Source organism: Trachypithecus francoisi, unplaced genomic scaffold (genome assembly GCF_009764315.1).
Source record: "Trachypithecus francoisi isolate TF-2019V2 unplaced genomic scaffold, Tfra_2.0 Lachesis_group21, whole genome shotgun sequence".
Lineage (NCBI taxonomy): Eukaryota > Metazoa > Chordata > Mammalia > Primates > Cercopithecidae > Trachypithecus > Trachypithecus francoisi.
Window position 1 is genome coordinate 42,913,231 of NW_022681467.1, and position 12,889 is coordinate 42,926,119.

At 42.9% G+C, this 12,889-nt stretch overlaps 1 protein-coding gene across 21 annotated transcripts in view; it reads right to left on the bottom strand.

Moving 5' to 3' along the window:
- ZMYND8 (zinc finger MYND-type containing 8) overlaps positions 1-12,889 on the bottom strand; it is a 153,312-nt gene that overhangs the window by 75,221 nt on the left and 65,202 nt on the right. For all 21 annotated transcript variants that reach the window (XM_033186660.1, XM_033186658.1, XM_033186656.1 and 18 more), the window contains 5 exons: positions 12,619-12,732; positions 9,592-9,684; positions 7,660-7,747; positions 4,395-4,450; positions 397-474 (listed from right to left, as the gene is read on the bottom strand). In XM_033186660.1, coding sequence (XP_033042551.1) covers positions 397-474; positions 4,395-4,450; positions 7,660-7,747; positions 9,592-9,684; positions 12,619-12,732 — 429 coding nt within the window. The remainder of the gene's footprint in view (positions 1-396; positions 475-4,394; positions 4,451-7,659; positions 7,748-9,591; positions 9,685-12,618; positions 12,733-12,889) is intronic.

Sequence of the window (12,889 nt, forward strand, 5' to 3'; positions counted from 1 at the left end):
GGAACTATGGAGTTAATCCAGGGAAGCATTTTCAAACCTCTTAAAATAGAACCAACATGATTTGTAAATCACACACTGATTTAAGCTCATCTTATTATCTGAACAGCTTTGCTGCATCCCACATCTCTGATGAGCTCCCTTTTACGCTGCATCTTGCAGTCTGCCCAGGCTAATCAACCCAGGAAACCATGATGCTATCTCTGGCACATGAACTCTCAGCCTAAGAGGTTTCTCCTACCTGGATTGCTTTCCCTGTCATAACTTTATCAGCAAAAAATTATCTGAAAACTCCATCCAAAGTTTCATCTAACAAGCCACCTGGAAAAAGCTGTCTCGGGGTAGTCATCCAAGGCACAGGGTTCCGTAAATGAAATAAGCAAAGTAAATCCAACTTACACAAGGCTCACAAAACCAGTTATCTCGTTTTTGGCAAGCAGCTAGATAACATTCTGGACATACTTCGATTTCATTCATCTGTAAAGCAAAAATACATTAGAATGTGTCACCCCAGAGGTGGATATCTTGTGGACCTCAATCAATGCTTGATGATTTTGAAGGTTAAGATGTTTTAAAGTCCCACAGAGGGAACACCTTGGAGATGAATCCAACACCTTGGAGATGAATCCAACCGCTATGCATCACTCCCAGTGCTTCCACCCACTCCAAGCCATAGTCCTTTCTCTCTGGACCACTGCAACAGCTAACTCCCACATCACCTGCTTCCACTTTTACCCCCATTATAGACATTCTCTGCAGAGCAGCCACAGCCATCTTTTTTTTTTTTTTCCTCCTGAGTTTCACTCTGTTGCCCAGGCTGGAGTGCAGTGGCCCAATCTGGGCACACTGCAACTTTGCCTCCTGGGTCCAAGTGATTCTCGTGCCTCAGCCTCCCAAGTAGCAGAGATTACAGGTGTACACCACCACGCCCAGCTAACTTTTGTATTTTTAGTAGAGTTTCACTATGAGTTTAGTAGGTTTCACTATGTTGGCCAGGCTGGTCTCAAACTCCTGGCCTCAAGTGATCCACCCACCTCAGCCTCCCAAAGTGCTGGGATTACAGGTGTGAGCCACCGCGCCCAACCCAGAGCCACCTTTTATAGAATAAATCTGATCTTGTCCTTCCCCTGCTTAAAAGTCCCCAGTGACTTCCCATTATACCCAGTAGTTCTCTGTCAGAGCACTTGAACCATTCCCCCCACCCACAGGAATCACATAACAATGTCTGGAGACATTTTTGATTGTCACAAGTGGGCCAAAGGAGGGAAGGGGGGACTACTGGAATCTAAGAGGTACACGATAGTCCCTGCAACTAGGAATTCTCCAGCCCTAAGTGTCAGCAGTACCAAGCTGAGAAACTAACAGTGAAGTCTAATGACCTGACAGGTTCCTTCAAAGCCACATGTGATCGGGCCTCAGCCCACCTGTCTGGGCTCACCTTGCAGCACCTCCGTTCCCCAAACCCTTCCAGCCACTGTGGCCTGCTCTGCTTGCCAAACTCAATTCTATGTCCACAGTAGCTAATTAATACCACGTTGCCCTATTTCATCTTCACTGACAATAATCTGAAAATTCAATTAACTTATTGTCCTTTTCTCTCATAAGAAAGTGCATTCCCCTAGAGTAACATTGTGGTTTAGAGCAAAAGACACCAGAAGCTCCATTCTTGGATCTCAAGTCAGACTCCACCATTTACTAGCTCTGTGACTTTAGGGTAAGCTGCTTCTCTTCTCGGAGCCCCAACTTGTTGATGTATTGAAGAGAAAAAAAAAAGCAGCACCCACCACAAAGGGCTGTTGTAAGAAATTAAATGAGATAAATGTAAAGTGCTTCTAGTGACAGAGTAATCAATTTCACCCATTAACATTTATTGAAGACTTAGAGTGTGCTAGTAGTATTCTAAGAATTCTGTAAATATTAACTCATCTATCCCATACACCCCATGAGATAAAAAAAAAAAAATGAGGCCCCAAAAAGTTAAGTAACCTGCCCAAGGTCTTACAGCAACAAAGTGGCACAGTCAAGATTTGAACCCAGGCAGTCAGGCTCCAAAACCCATGCAGGTCACCACTGCACTGATATTTGTTATTCCTTTCTACCATTATCAGCCTTATTCTTCTCTTCAACTCTTATCATCATGCAAGGTGCCACATATGTAACAGGTGCTCAATAATTGTAAGACTAACAGACTTCACAGGTCAGTGAATAAGTAAGTGAATGAATGTGCGAACAAATGCATGGATGGCAAAGTGCACCTCCTGCTTCTAGCCCACTCTACTTCTGGGCTGTTCCAAAGGAACATATCCAAAATAGCCTGTATGACTTGTCGTCAAGGAAATGAAAACTAAAATCACAGTAAGATGCCTACTATTTTTGTTTGTGTTTGTTTTGTTTTGTTTTTCTGAGATGGAGTCTCGCTCTGTCGCCGAGGCTGGAGTGCAGTGGCGCGATCTCGGCTCACTACAGCCTCCACCTCCCAGGTTCATGCCATTCTCCTGCCTCAGCCTCCCGAGTAGCTGGGACTACAGGCGCCCGCTACCACGCTTGGCTAATTTTTTTATTTTTAGTAGAGACGGGGTTTCACCGTGTTAGCCAGGATGGTCTTGATCTCCTGACCTCGTGACCCGCCCACCTCAGCCTCCCAAAGTGCTGGGATTACAGGCGTGAGCCACCACACCCAGTCAGATGCCTACTGTTTTTACAAATTACATCGTTGGGGCAAGGGGACACATATATACATACAGTTTTGTAATTACAACTCCCAATATTGGAAAGGACATACCCTCATTGTAACTGGAACATCTGACATGTTCACAGCCTCATAGTAATTTTATTTCTAAAAATTCAACTAAGGAAATCATCAAACGCACAATGATATTCATCACCTTGTTACTTAAAATGCTGATAAAACTGGGTACTACTTAATGACAAGAGGAGTAATTAAATGAATGTCCATGAGTTGTACGTAATACTACACAGCCATGAAAAATTCTGTTCTTCCTACGAGTTTAATTACCTAGGAAACAGAGAAAATACATAAAATAAACTAAGTGAAAAAGCAGTTTATAAAACTCTCTACATATAAATACAGACATAAGCTGGGCTTGGTGGCTGAGGCCTATATTCCCAGAGTCTTGGGCGGCTGAGGCAGAAGGATTGCTTGAGCCCAGGAGTTTGAGACCAGCCTGGGCAACATGGCAAAACCCCATTTCTACCAAAAAAAAAAAATTATTAAAAATTTTAAAAAATTACCCAGGCTTTAATTAGCTGAGTGTGATGGTGTACCCAGTATAATTTGAGATCCTGCCTCAAAAAATACATAGAACTATATCTATATATAAATTTATATGGATAGATAACTTGTTTTCTTTTTTTCTCGAAGACAGAGTCTCACTCTGTCACCCAGTCTGGAGTGTAGTGGTGCTATCTTAGCTCACTGCAACCTCTGCCTCCAAGGTTCAAGTGATTCTTCTGCCTCAGCCTCCCGGTTTAGCTAGGATTACAGGCATGTTCCACCACACCCAGCCAATTTTTTTATTTTTAGTGGAGACAGGGTTTCGCCATGTTGGCCAGGCTGGTCTCGAACTCCTGGACTCAAGTGATCTGCCTGCCTCAGCCTCCCAAAGTGCTGGGATTACAGGTGTGAGCCACTGCACCTGGCCAGGTATCTATCTATCTATCTGGATATATCTAGATCTAGATCTATATACCCTTATATAAAAAGACATGGATGGGTCCCAATGCTATCTGAACAGTTTTTCTTTATGAATGAATGAGAGCACACTGACACGTTGAAGGTTATCCCATCTCAGTTTTTTATTCTCACAATGAGATCTGATGAAGAAAGCCTCCCTCGTACCATTTTGGCTGTGAGCCTGTCCCACAACCACCAGAGAGCCTCACAGCTCACATGCCTAAGATGTCTGTTCCATCCACACTATCACAATTATGGGCATCTGTAAGAAAACAAGTTCTCCTGGACACCTGGGCCACTCTCCCAGAAGCAGTCAAGGCCATGCCCCCAGATATCAAATCCTCTTCTGCAAGAGGACCAAAAGGGACCTGACACAATACCAGGCTGTGAGGCCAAGGTCAGAAATTACGAGTTCTATCTAGGCAATCAGGAAGAGACAGGAGGCCCAGCGCTTCCTGGTGACTCAAGGGTAAAAAACAAAAAGTCCTTTCCATCTCCCTTAGATCACTGCTACCGTAAGGGTGTTTTATAATACATTGGGGCCCCTCTTTGTTCTTTTTCCTTTCCTTGAAGAGTAGGGGTACTGCCTCAACAAATTCCAAAATCACCTTGGCTACCTACTAGGAGATTCTGCAAATGGAACCTCACTGCCCCATCCCCTCCCTCTGGGTGCATCTAAAACAGGACAGTGGGAAACACATACCTCATGTTCACAGATTTTGATGACTACTTTCGCTATTTGCGTCAATTTGTGATTTCCTAAGGGAATAGAAAACAGGATTAATTCTAATGGAAATACTGCAACACTAGGCCTGGGGATTTTACTTGCACTAACAACGTGTTTACTTGCTTTTCCCCCAGGATTAAGCTTTTTTTTTTTTTTTTTTTTTTTTTTGAGACGGAGTCTTGCTCTGTCGCCCGGTCTGGAGTGCAGTGGCCGGATCTCAGCTCACTGCAAGCTCCGCCTCCCAGGTTTACGCCATTCTCCTGCCTCAGCCTCCCGAGTAGCTGGGACCACAGGCGCCCGCCACCTCGCCCGGCTAGTTTTTTGTATTTTTAGTAGAGACAGGGTTTCACCGTGTTAGCCAGGATGGTCTCGATCTCCTGACCTCGTGATCCGCCCGTCTCGGCCTCCCAAAGTGCTGGGATTACAGGCTTGAGCCACCGCGCCCGGCCAGGATTAAGCTTTTAAAGGCTAAAACCAGAGGTTCCTGGCTTCTAATAGTGATTCATATTATGTGATTCTTCCCATCAATGTCGATGACTCTTTGGCACCTCGATGTCATTCTCTGCAACTGAGCAATTTATGTGGGTTTCCCTAGAGATCACAGATTAATACTTTTTAAATGCTTTGACACTCTAAAGGCTCGAATTAATGAAAAAAGGCCTTATTCTACCCATTGTCCCAGATGCCAGTCCAAGAAGAATCCAAGAGAAAGAAGAAGACATTTTCTTGAATAGCTCTGGTGTGGCTAGTGCTTCAAAACACATTTTCTTCTTGGGCCAGATGTGGTGGCTCATGCCTGTAATCCCAACACCTTGGGAGGCTGAGGCAGAGAGATCACTTGAGCCCAGGAGTTGAAGACCAGCCTGGGCACTTTTTAGCGAGACCGCATCTCTAGAAAAAAGCCACACACACACACACACACACACACACACACATTTTCTTCTCAGCTCCTCAAGAAGCCATATTAGGAAGCAGGAATAAAATGTGCCCATTTAATGAATGAGTAAGCCAAGGTTCAGGAGTCATAATTTACATTACTTAGCTAAAAAAGTAATCATCTAGCCCCAGGTCTAACTCTACACTAAACCAGAGGACAAGATGGTCCAAAAGTCATGTTTTCTTTGAACGTTATGGTATTTTTAGAAGTTGTAAATTTGTTGACATCAAGATTTCACACACACAAACACACAATATACCTACATTTCTGGTTTGCCTTGAAAACTCAGAAGATCCGATAACTATAATCAATGGAGCACTGGAGCTGCCAACAGCAACCTTTCCAGTCCAGGTAGGAGTTCTCTGTTCTCCATGATCCACAGCACATCACTTGACCTGCAGCCTTCTTTGCTTGTGCTAATGTTTTTGTTTTTCTACCTGACCTCATCCACTTGTTTATATAATCTGGGCCTTTCTATATATTCGAGTATATAATCTTTACATAAATTCTTTTTTTTTTTTTTCTTCTTGAGATGGATTCTCTTTCTGTCACCCAGGTTGGAGTGCAGGGGTACAGATCTCAGCTCATTGCAACCTCTGGCCCCTGGGTTGAAGTGATTCTTGTGCCTCGGCCTCCAGAGTAGCTGGGATTATAGGCATGCACCACCCCACTCAACTAATTTTGGTATTTTTAGTAGAGACAGGGTTTCACCATGTTGGCCAAGCTGGTCTTGAACCCCTGACTCAAGTGATCCGCTCGCCTCAGACTCCCAAAGTGCTATGATTATAGGCATGAGCCACTGCCCCGGCCCACACATTCTTAATGCCTAGTGCCTCTCCTTTTTCCCCTCCTTTCACTCTCAGCCCTGCTATAGTTAATAATGCAGTATGTGTGCGTAAAGCAGATATACATATCTTAAACACTAGCAAACAGGCTGGCGTGGTCTCTCACGCCTGTAATCCCAACACTTTGGGAGGCCAAGGCGGGCAAATCACTTGAGGTCAGGAGTTCGACACCAGCCTGGCCAACATGGTGAAACCCTATCTCTACTAAAAATACAAAAAATTAGCCGGGTGTGGTGGCACATGCCTGTAATCCCAGCTACTCAGGAGGCTGAGGAACGAGAATCGCTTCAACCGAGGAGATGAAGGTTTCAGTGAGCCGAGATCACACCACGGCACTCCAGCCTGGGCGACTAAGTGAGACTCTGCCTCAAAATAAATAAATAAATAATCCTACTTTTGCAATGAACAAAATATCTGAATAGATGTTTACAAACAAAGACATACAAGTTACTAGTAAGCACAGGAAAAGATACGCAGTACCACTGATCATTAGGAAAAGGCAAACTAAAACCATCATGACATAATACTTTACACCTTCAAGAACAGATAAAATTTAAAAGGCAGACAATATCAAGTGTTCGCCTTATATTGTGTGGAGCTAAAGAAAAATCTAATATACCCTGCTGGTAGAATGTAAAATGATAGAACCACTTTGCAAAAACAGTTTGGTGAAACATACTAAGTTAAATAAAAACCTACTCACTGAGATGGCAACACCACTCCTAGGTATTTACCCAAGAGAAAGAAAAACCTATGTCCATGTAAAGACTTGCACAAGCAGGTTCACAGCAGCTTATTCCTAACAGCCCAAAGCTGAAAACAACCCAAATACCCATCAGCATCAACTAGGTAAATGGATGAATGGCGGCATATTGATCGAATGAAAAGAAAAATCAGTCAGCAACAAAAAAAAGGAACCACTAATAACACGTAACACAGATGACTCCTCAAAATATTACACTGTATGACAGCAGCCAGACACACAAGAGAACTACCTCGGACTCCATTTATATGAAATTCTACAAGAAGCAAAGCTAATCTATCCTAACACAAAGCAGAAAGTGGTTCCTGTTGAGAGTGGGTTTCCTAGAAAAGGGCATGTAAGAGAATCCAACAGGCTGATAGGAATGTTCTGGATCTTGTGGTTACACATTTGAAAAATTCAATGAATATAAACATAAAATCTGCGTTTTATTTTATGCAATTATACTTCCATTAAAACAAGGTTTGTAGAAACAACACTAAAAGGTAGCAGCACCATGCAGCCGCAAGCCACTTTAGATGTCAGTTAATACCTTAAAATGAACTTGGTCACTGCCTCCTATTCACACATATTAGCACAATCGATACACAAGTATTCTCAGTATGAATTACGAGCCTGATTTTTGATGAAGGGCAGGAATTTGTGCAACACATACACAGCACACTCTCTTTCTTAGGAGTCATCTAAGCCACTCACCCCCATTATAAATGATGCAGTTGTGCAAAATCCACTTTGCGTCAGCCAGGAAGGCTTCTGTGCAGCCATACATTTTCTTTTTCGCGTTCTGGGAAGAAAAGCGATGAGGCATAATCACAGTGAGTCTAGACAAGCCACAGTCAGTGACTCTTGTGTCCCCACATAATTTTTGTAGCAGTCATTTGCCAAATCAATTAGTGTTCTTCCACTCATTTCCCAAGATGCTTCTTTTTAACCTACCGCACACTGACTAAAGAACATTTTTAATTTTTAGATCTATAACCCTATAAAAATACACTCTTTGAATTTATCACAATAACTGGAATGTTCTCATTTTATAGTAGCTATCATTTATCATGTAGCTTCTTCCAATAAACAGGGTAGTTTACTTATTTACTTTTTTTTTTTTTTGAAGGTGGAGTTTCACTCTTATTGCCCAGGCAGGAGTGCAGTGGCACAATCTCGGCTCACTGCAACCTCCGCTTCCCGGGTTCAGGCGATTCCCTTGCCTCAGTCTCCCGAGTAGCTGGGATTACAGGCATGTACCACTATGCCCAGCTAATTTTAAGTAGAGACAGGGTTTCTCCACGTCAGTCAGGCTGGTCTTGAACTCCTGACCTCAGGTGATCCGCCTGCCTTGGCCTCCCAAACTGCTGGGATTACAGGCGTGAGCCACCGTGCCCGGACAAACAGGACATTATTTATTATTAATACATATTTATACATTATTTATTATTAGTCTTATGGTCTCACACAAACCTCACAATAATTTAATGAAGTACTTATTACCATACCCATTTTACAGAAAGGCAAACTGAGGTACAGTAATGTTAAGGAACGTTATCTAAAATTCCACAGCTCTTAACTTATAAAGTTAGGTTTCCAACTCCATCTCTTTTGAATGACTCCTTTTTCCACCACACCATGAAGGTATGTGCAATTTCCTAAAAACAGACTGGATTTATGGTTTGGAGTTATCAGGGAAGACAATATGAAGTAATGTTTCTTCCTCATGGATGCATTTCACTGCCCATATTTTGCTGCAAACAGTTTGAAAATCAGCATCCATCAGTTTGATGTGGACAATCTAAAGTGTTCCAAGTATAATTTTCAGCATGGAATTTCAGCATGAACTTTTAAAACTTTCAGGCATTTGGCTGGGTGCAGTGGCTCAAGCCTGTAATCCCAGCATTTTGGGAGGCCGAGATGGGCGGATCACGAGTTCAGGAGATGGAGACCATCCTGGCTAACACAGTGAAACTCCGTCTCTACTAAAAAAAATCCAAAAAACTAGCTGGGCGAGGTGGCGGGCACCTATAGTCCCAGCTACTTGGGAGGCTGAGGCAGGAGAATGGTGTAAACCCAGGAGGCGTAGCTTGCAGTGAGCTGAGATCTGGCCACTGCACTCCAGCCTGGGCGACACAGAGACTCCGTCTCAGGAAAAAAACAAAACAAAACAAAACAAAAAAAACCTTCAGGCATTCAAGAAATATCCTAATCAGTAGAATAAGTCAAATTCTAAGAAGCCACATCTTTATTGCTAATCTGGAGGCTTCCCAGACACTTAATTTTCTCTTCTTCCTTCCTGCTGCTCTCATTAGCACCTCCGAAAGAAAGAAGAGGTAACGTTCAACTCAATCAAATCACTAACTCTTAGAAGCTACAGCTTTTGCAGGTAAAAAGCTAGAATCACTCGTGAAAGTATTACCAAAGAATTTCAACATTCCACTGCAATCTTGGAAGAATGTTACAAAAGAAAGACGTTAGAGAATCAAGAGTTCTTCTATCCAAATAAAGGAGCAATGAAAATGCAGAGAAACAATTTAAGATTGTTATGTCCAACTTGAGATAGAGTATGGGCAATGAGGGAAGAAGAGCCTTAGGCGTCTCAGCTGTGGGCTACAATGGTGAGGTTCTTTGATGGAGGCCAACCTTTTCCAATGTACAAAGGTCCATTGGATGGAAGATGTATTCCGCATAGTCAGGGTGCTGTTCCAATGGAACAGGCTTCTGGAATGCGTCTGTCTACAAAAGAGAAGATATGCACACCCATCATTACTATGGAGAATCACGCATTAATGCTAACAAACGGCTTGAAAAACGGAGACAACTTTTCAGATAATAAAGTTCTGAAGGTTTCCATAAAGGATGACCTTGGGGAGCTCCAAATTGTCTACCTTCTAATTCTGCCTGGTTATTGATAATTATGAGCCCAACTGTGATCCGATTTTATTCTTGGTTTTCAATACACACTCAAGAAACAGATCCTGTCTTCTTACATTAAGATTGACAATTACAATATGCACTGTAAGTTAAAAAGATGCTTTAACGAAATCAGCAACTTTCTCCTGACTGATTTGACGTTCAACGATTTATTTGAGAAATTAACGCCTTCTTCAATTTTTCTTCTTGGTCTTTAACTCTATGGATTGACAAGTCTACATGACTCATTCTTTTTGTAAACAGTCATTAGCACATATAATTTAGCCTATGAAAAATCGAAAGTAATTCCTTGCCACACTCAACATAAAAATTATACTATAGCAAAAAAAAAAAAAAAATTGTGCAAACCAAACTAAGCAAACTAGTGCTTCCACTGATGAGATTGTATTTAAAAGAGTCTAATTTGTTAAAGGTTCTCAACTGAAGGGTATCCAATTGGCATGCTCTAAATTTTTATCATCTCATCAAAATTTCAGAATATAATCTCAAAGCAAAAGCTTCTTTTTTTTTTTTTAAAGAAATAAAACCACAGTGATTAGCCCCAAGAATCTAAATTTAGCCCCAAGAATCTACATTTCTGTACAGTAATGGACTTAGACAGCAAACTCTCAGGAGTTCTACAAAGGGTCCCCACTAGCCCCTATGGTGCCTTTGTGCAAATCGGGTACGGGGCTCCACATCCACAAGTTTCTCTAGATTCGTCTGTAGGTGCCAGGTGCAGTGACTCACGCCTGTGATCCCAGCACTTTGGGAGGCTGAGGCAGGAGAATCATTTAAGGCCAGAAGTTCAAGACTAGCCTGGTAACACAGCGAGACCCTGTCATTACAAAACCCCAATAATAAAAAAGTGAGCTGGGTGTGGCGGTATAGTTCCAGCTACTTGAGAGTCTGAGGTGGGAGCATCGCCTGAGCCCAGGAGGCTGACGCTGCAGTAAGCTATGATTGCGCTCCAGCCTAGGCAACAAAGCAACAGTCTGCCTCCAAAAAAAGAAAAGAAGGAAGGGAGGGATGAAGGAAGGGAGGGAGGGAAAATATTCATCTATAGAAAAAATGTCGTAATATGCTTATTATATTGTCAAAATAATATTTTTTCAAAAACAAGTTATTTTTCTGCCATTTTCGTGAAAAGTATTATGATAAATATACAAACCACAGTGGCTATGGTACGACCTGGCACTCACAGGTGGGGCACCTATGTGAGGTACACAATTGGCCAGCCCTGCCCCACATGCAGATTTTCCTCAAGGGGCAAAGGCTGTATATCAAATCCCATCTCAAAATTGAAGGAACTAACCAAAATCTCACCCTCTATGGAAAAGTCACTGATTGAGTTTTCCTTGAAAGTTCCATCATCAGATCTGGGACATAAATAAACTGTGTTGTGCTCAGCTTCCTCACTGAAATGGATTTTCCTAACTCCCATGGGAAGGAGCACAAAGCTCCCCTTGCTGGGTGTTGTATGAGGTTTCACTTTGCAATCAATCAGAATTTTCAATCCCCCTCAACGTTTTACTATGTCATTGCCCAAATTATACGGTTTGGTTCTGTGTCCCCACCCAACCTCATCTCAATTTTTTTTTTTTTTTTTTTTTTGAGGCGGAGTCTCGCTCTGCCGCCCGGACTGGAGTGCAGTGGCCGGATCTCAGCTCACTGCAAGCTCCGCCTCCCGGGTTCCCGCCATTCTCCTGTCTCAGCCTCCCGAGTAGCTGGGACTACAGGTGCCCGCCACCTCGCCCGGCTAGTTTTTGTATTTTTAGTAGAGACGGGGTTTCACCGTGTTAGCCAGGATGGTCTCGATCTCCTGACCTCGTGATCCGCCCGTCTCGGCCTCCCAAAGTGCTGGGATTACAGGCTTGAGCCACCGCGCCCGGCCTCATCTCAAATTTTAATCCCTATATGTCAAGGGAGGAACCTGGTGGGAGGTGACTGGATCATGGGGGTGGTTTCCCCCATCCTGTTCTCATGATAGTGAGTGAGTTCTCACAAGATCTTGTAGTTTAAAAGTGTTTGGCACTTCCCACCCCATTTCTCTTGCTGCCACGTAAGATGTGCCTTGCTACCCCTTTGCCTTCCACCATCACTGTAAGTTTCCTGAGGCCTCCCTAGCCATGCAGAACTGTGAGTCAAATAAACCTCTTTTCTGGCCAGGCACAGGGGCTCATGCCTGTAATCCCAGCACTTTGGGAGGCCGAGGCTGGAGGATCTCTTGAGGTCAGGAGTTTGAGACCAGCCTGGCCAACATGATAAAACCCCATTTCTACTAAAAATACAAAAAAAAATTAGCCCATGTGGTGGCGGGAGCCTGTAATCCCAGCTACTGGGGAGGCAGAGGCATGAGAATCACTTGAACCTAGGAGGTGGAGGTTGCAATGAGCCGAGATGAATCACACCACTGCACTCCAGCCTGGGTGACAGAGCAAGTCTCTGTCTCAAAAACACAAAAAACCAAAAAACCTTTTTTCTTCATAAATTACTCAGTCGCAGGTAATATCTTTAAAATAGTGTGGAAAGAGACCAATGTGCCAATTAAACTCCTTTGAGACATACAGTGCCTACTACTACAGAGAATTAACTGAATGGCATCATACCTCATGTGTGATTTACACATACTTGAATTTGGGGACACAAGGAGACCCAAAGAATACGTCAGGTGCCTAAAAAGCTAAGCTATTAACAGAACAAAACATATGTCATTACGTTCATTCACGTTTACACCAAGAGGAACTTTCTTCTTACCCCTGGCTGTTTCATTTTCTGAATGGCAAACTTGAGCAGGTAGGATAACTGTTCAATGGTGAGCATTGTCATGGCTTTACTCTGGGTCTCGATGCATTCTGCTACTGTTATTTTCTACAAGTCAAAGTCATACACAAATGTCCGGTTAGAAAAAAGAAATTACCATCCATGTACTGATTTCTATTTTTTCAGCCAACTCACAGACAAAAAGCAATTCTCATCCAAATGAGACTTGTTGCTTCACTTAGCAAAGACTCCTGGAACAAAATGT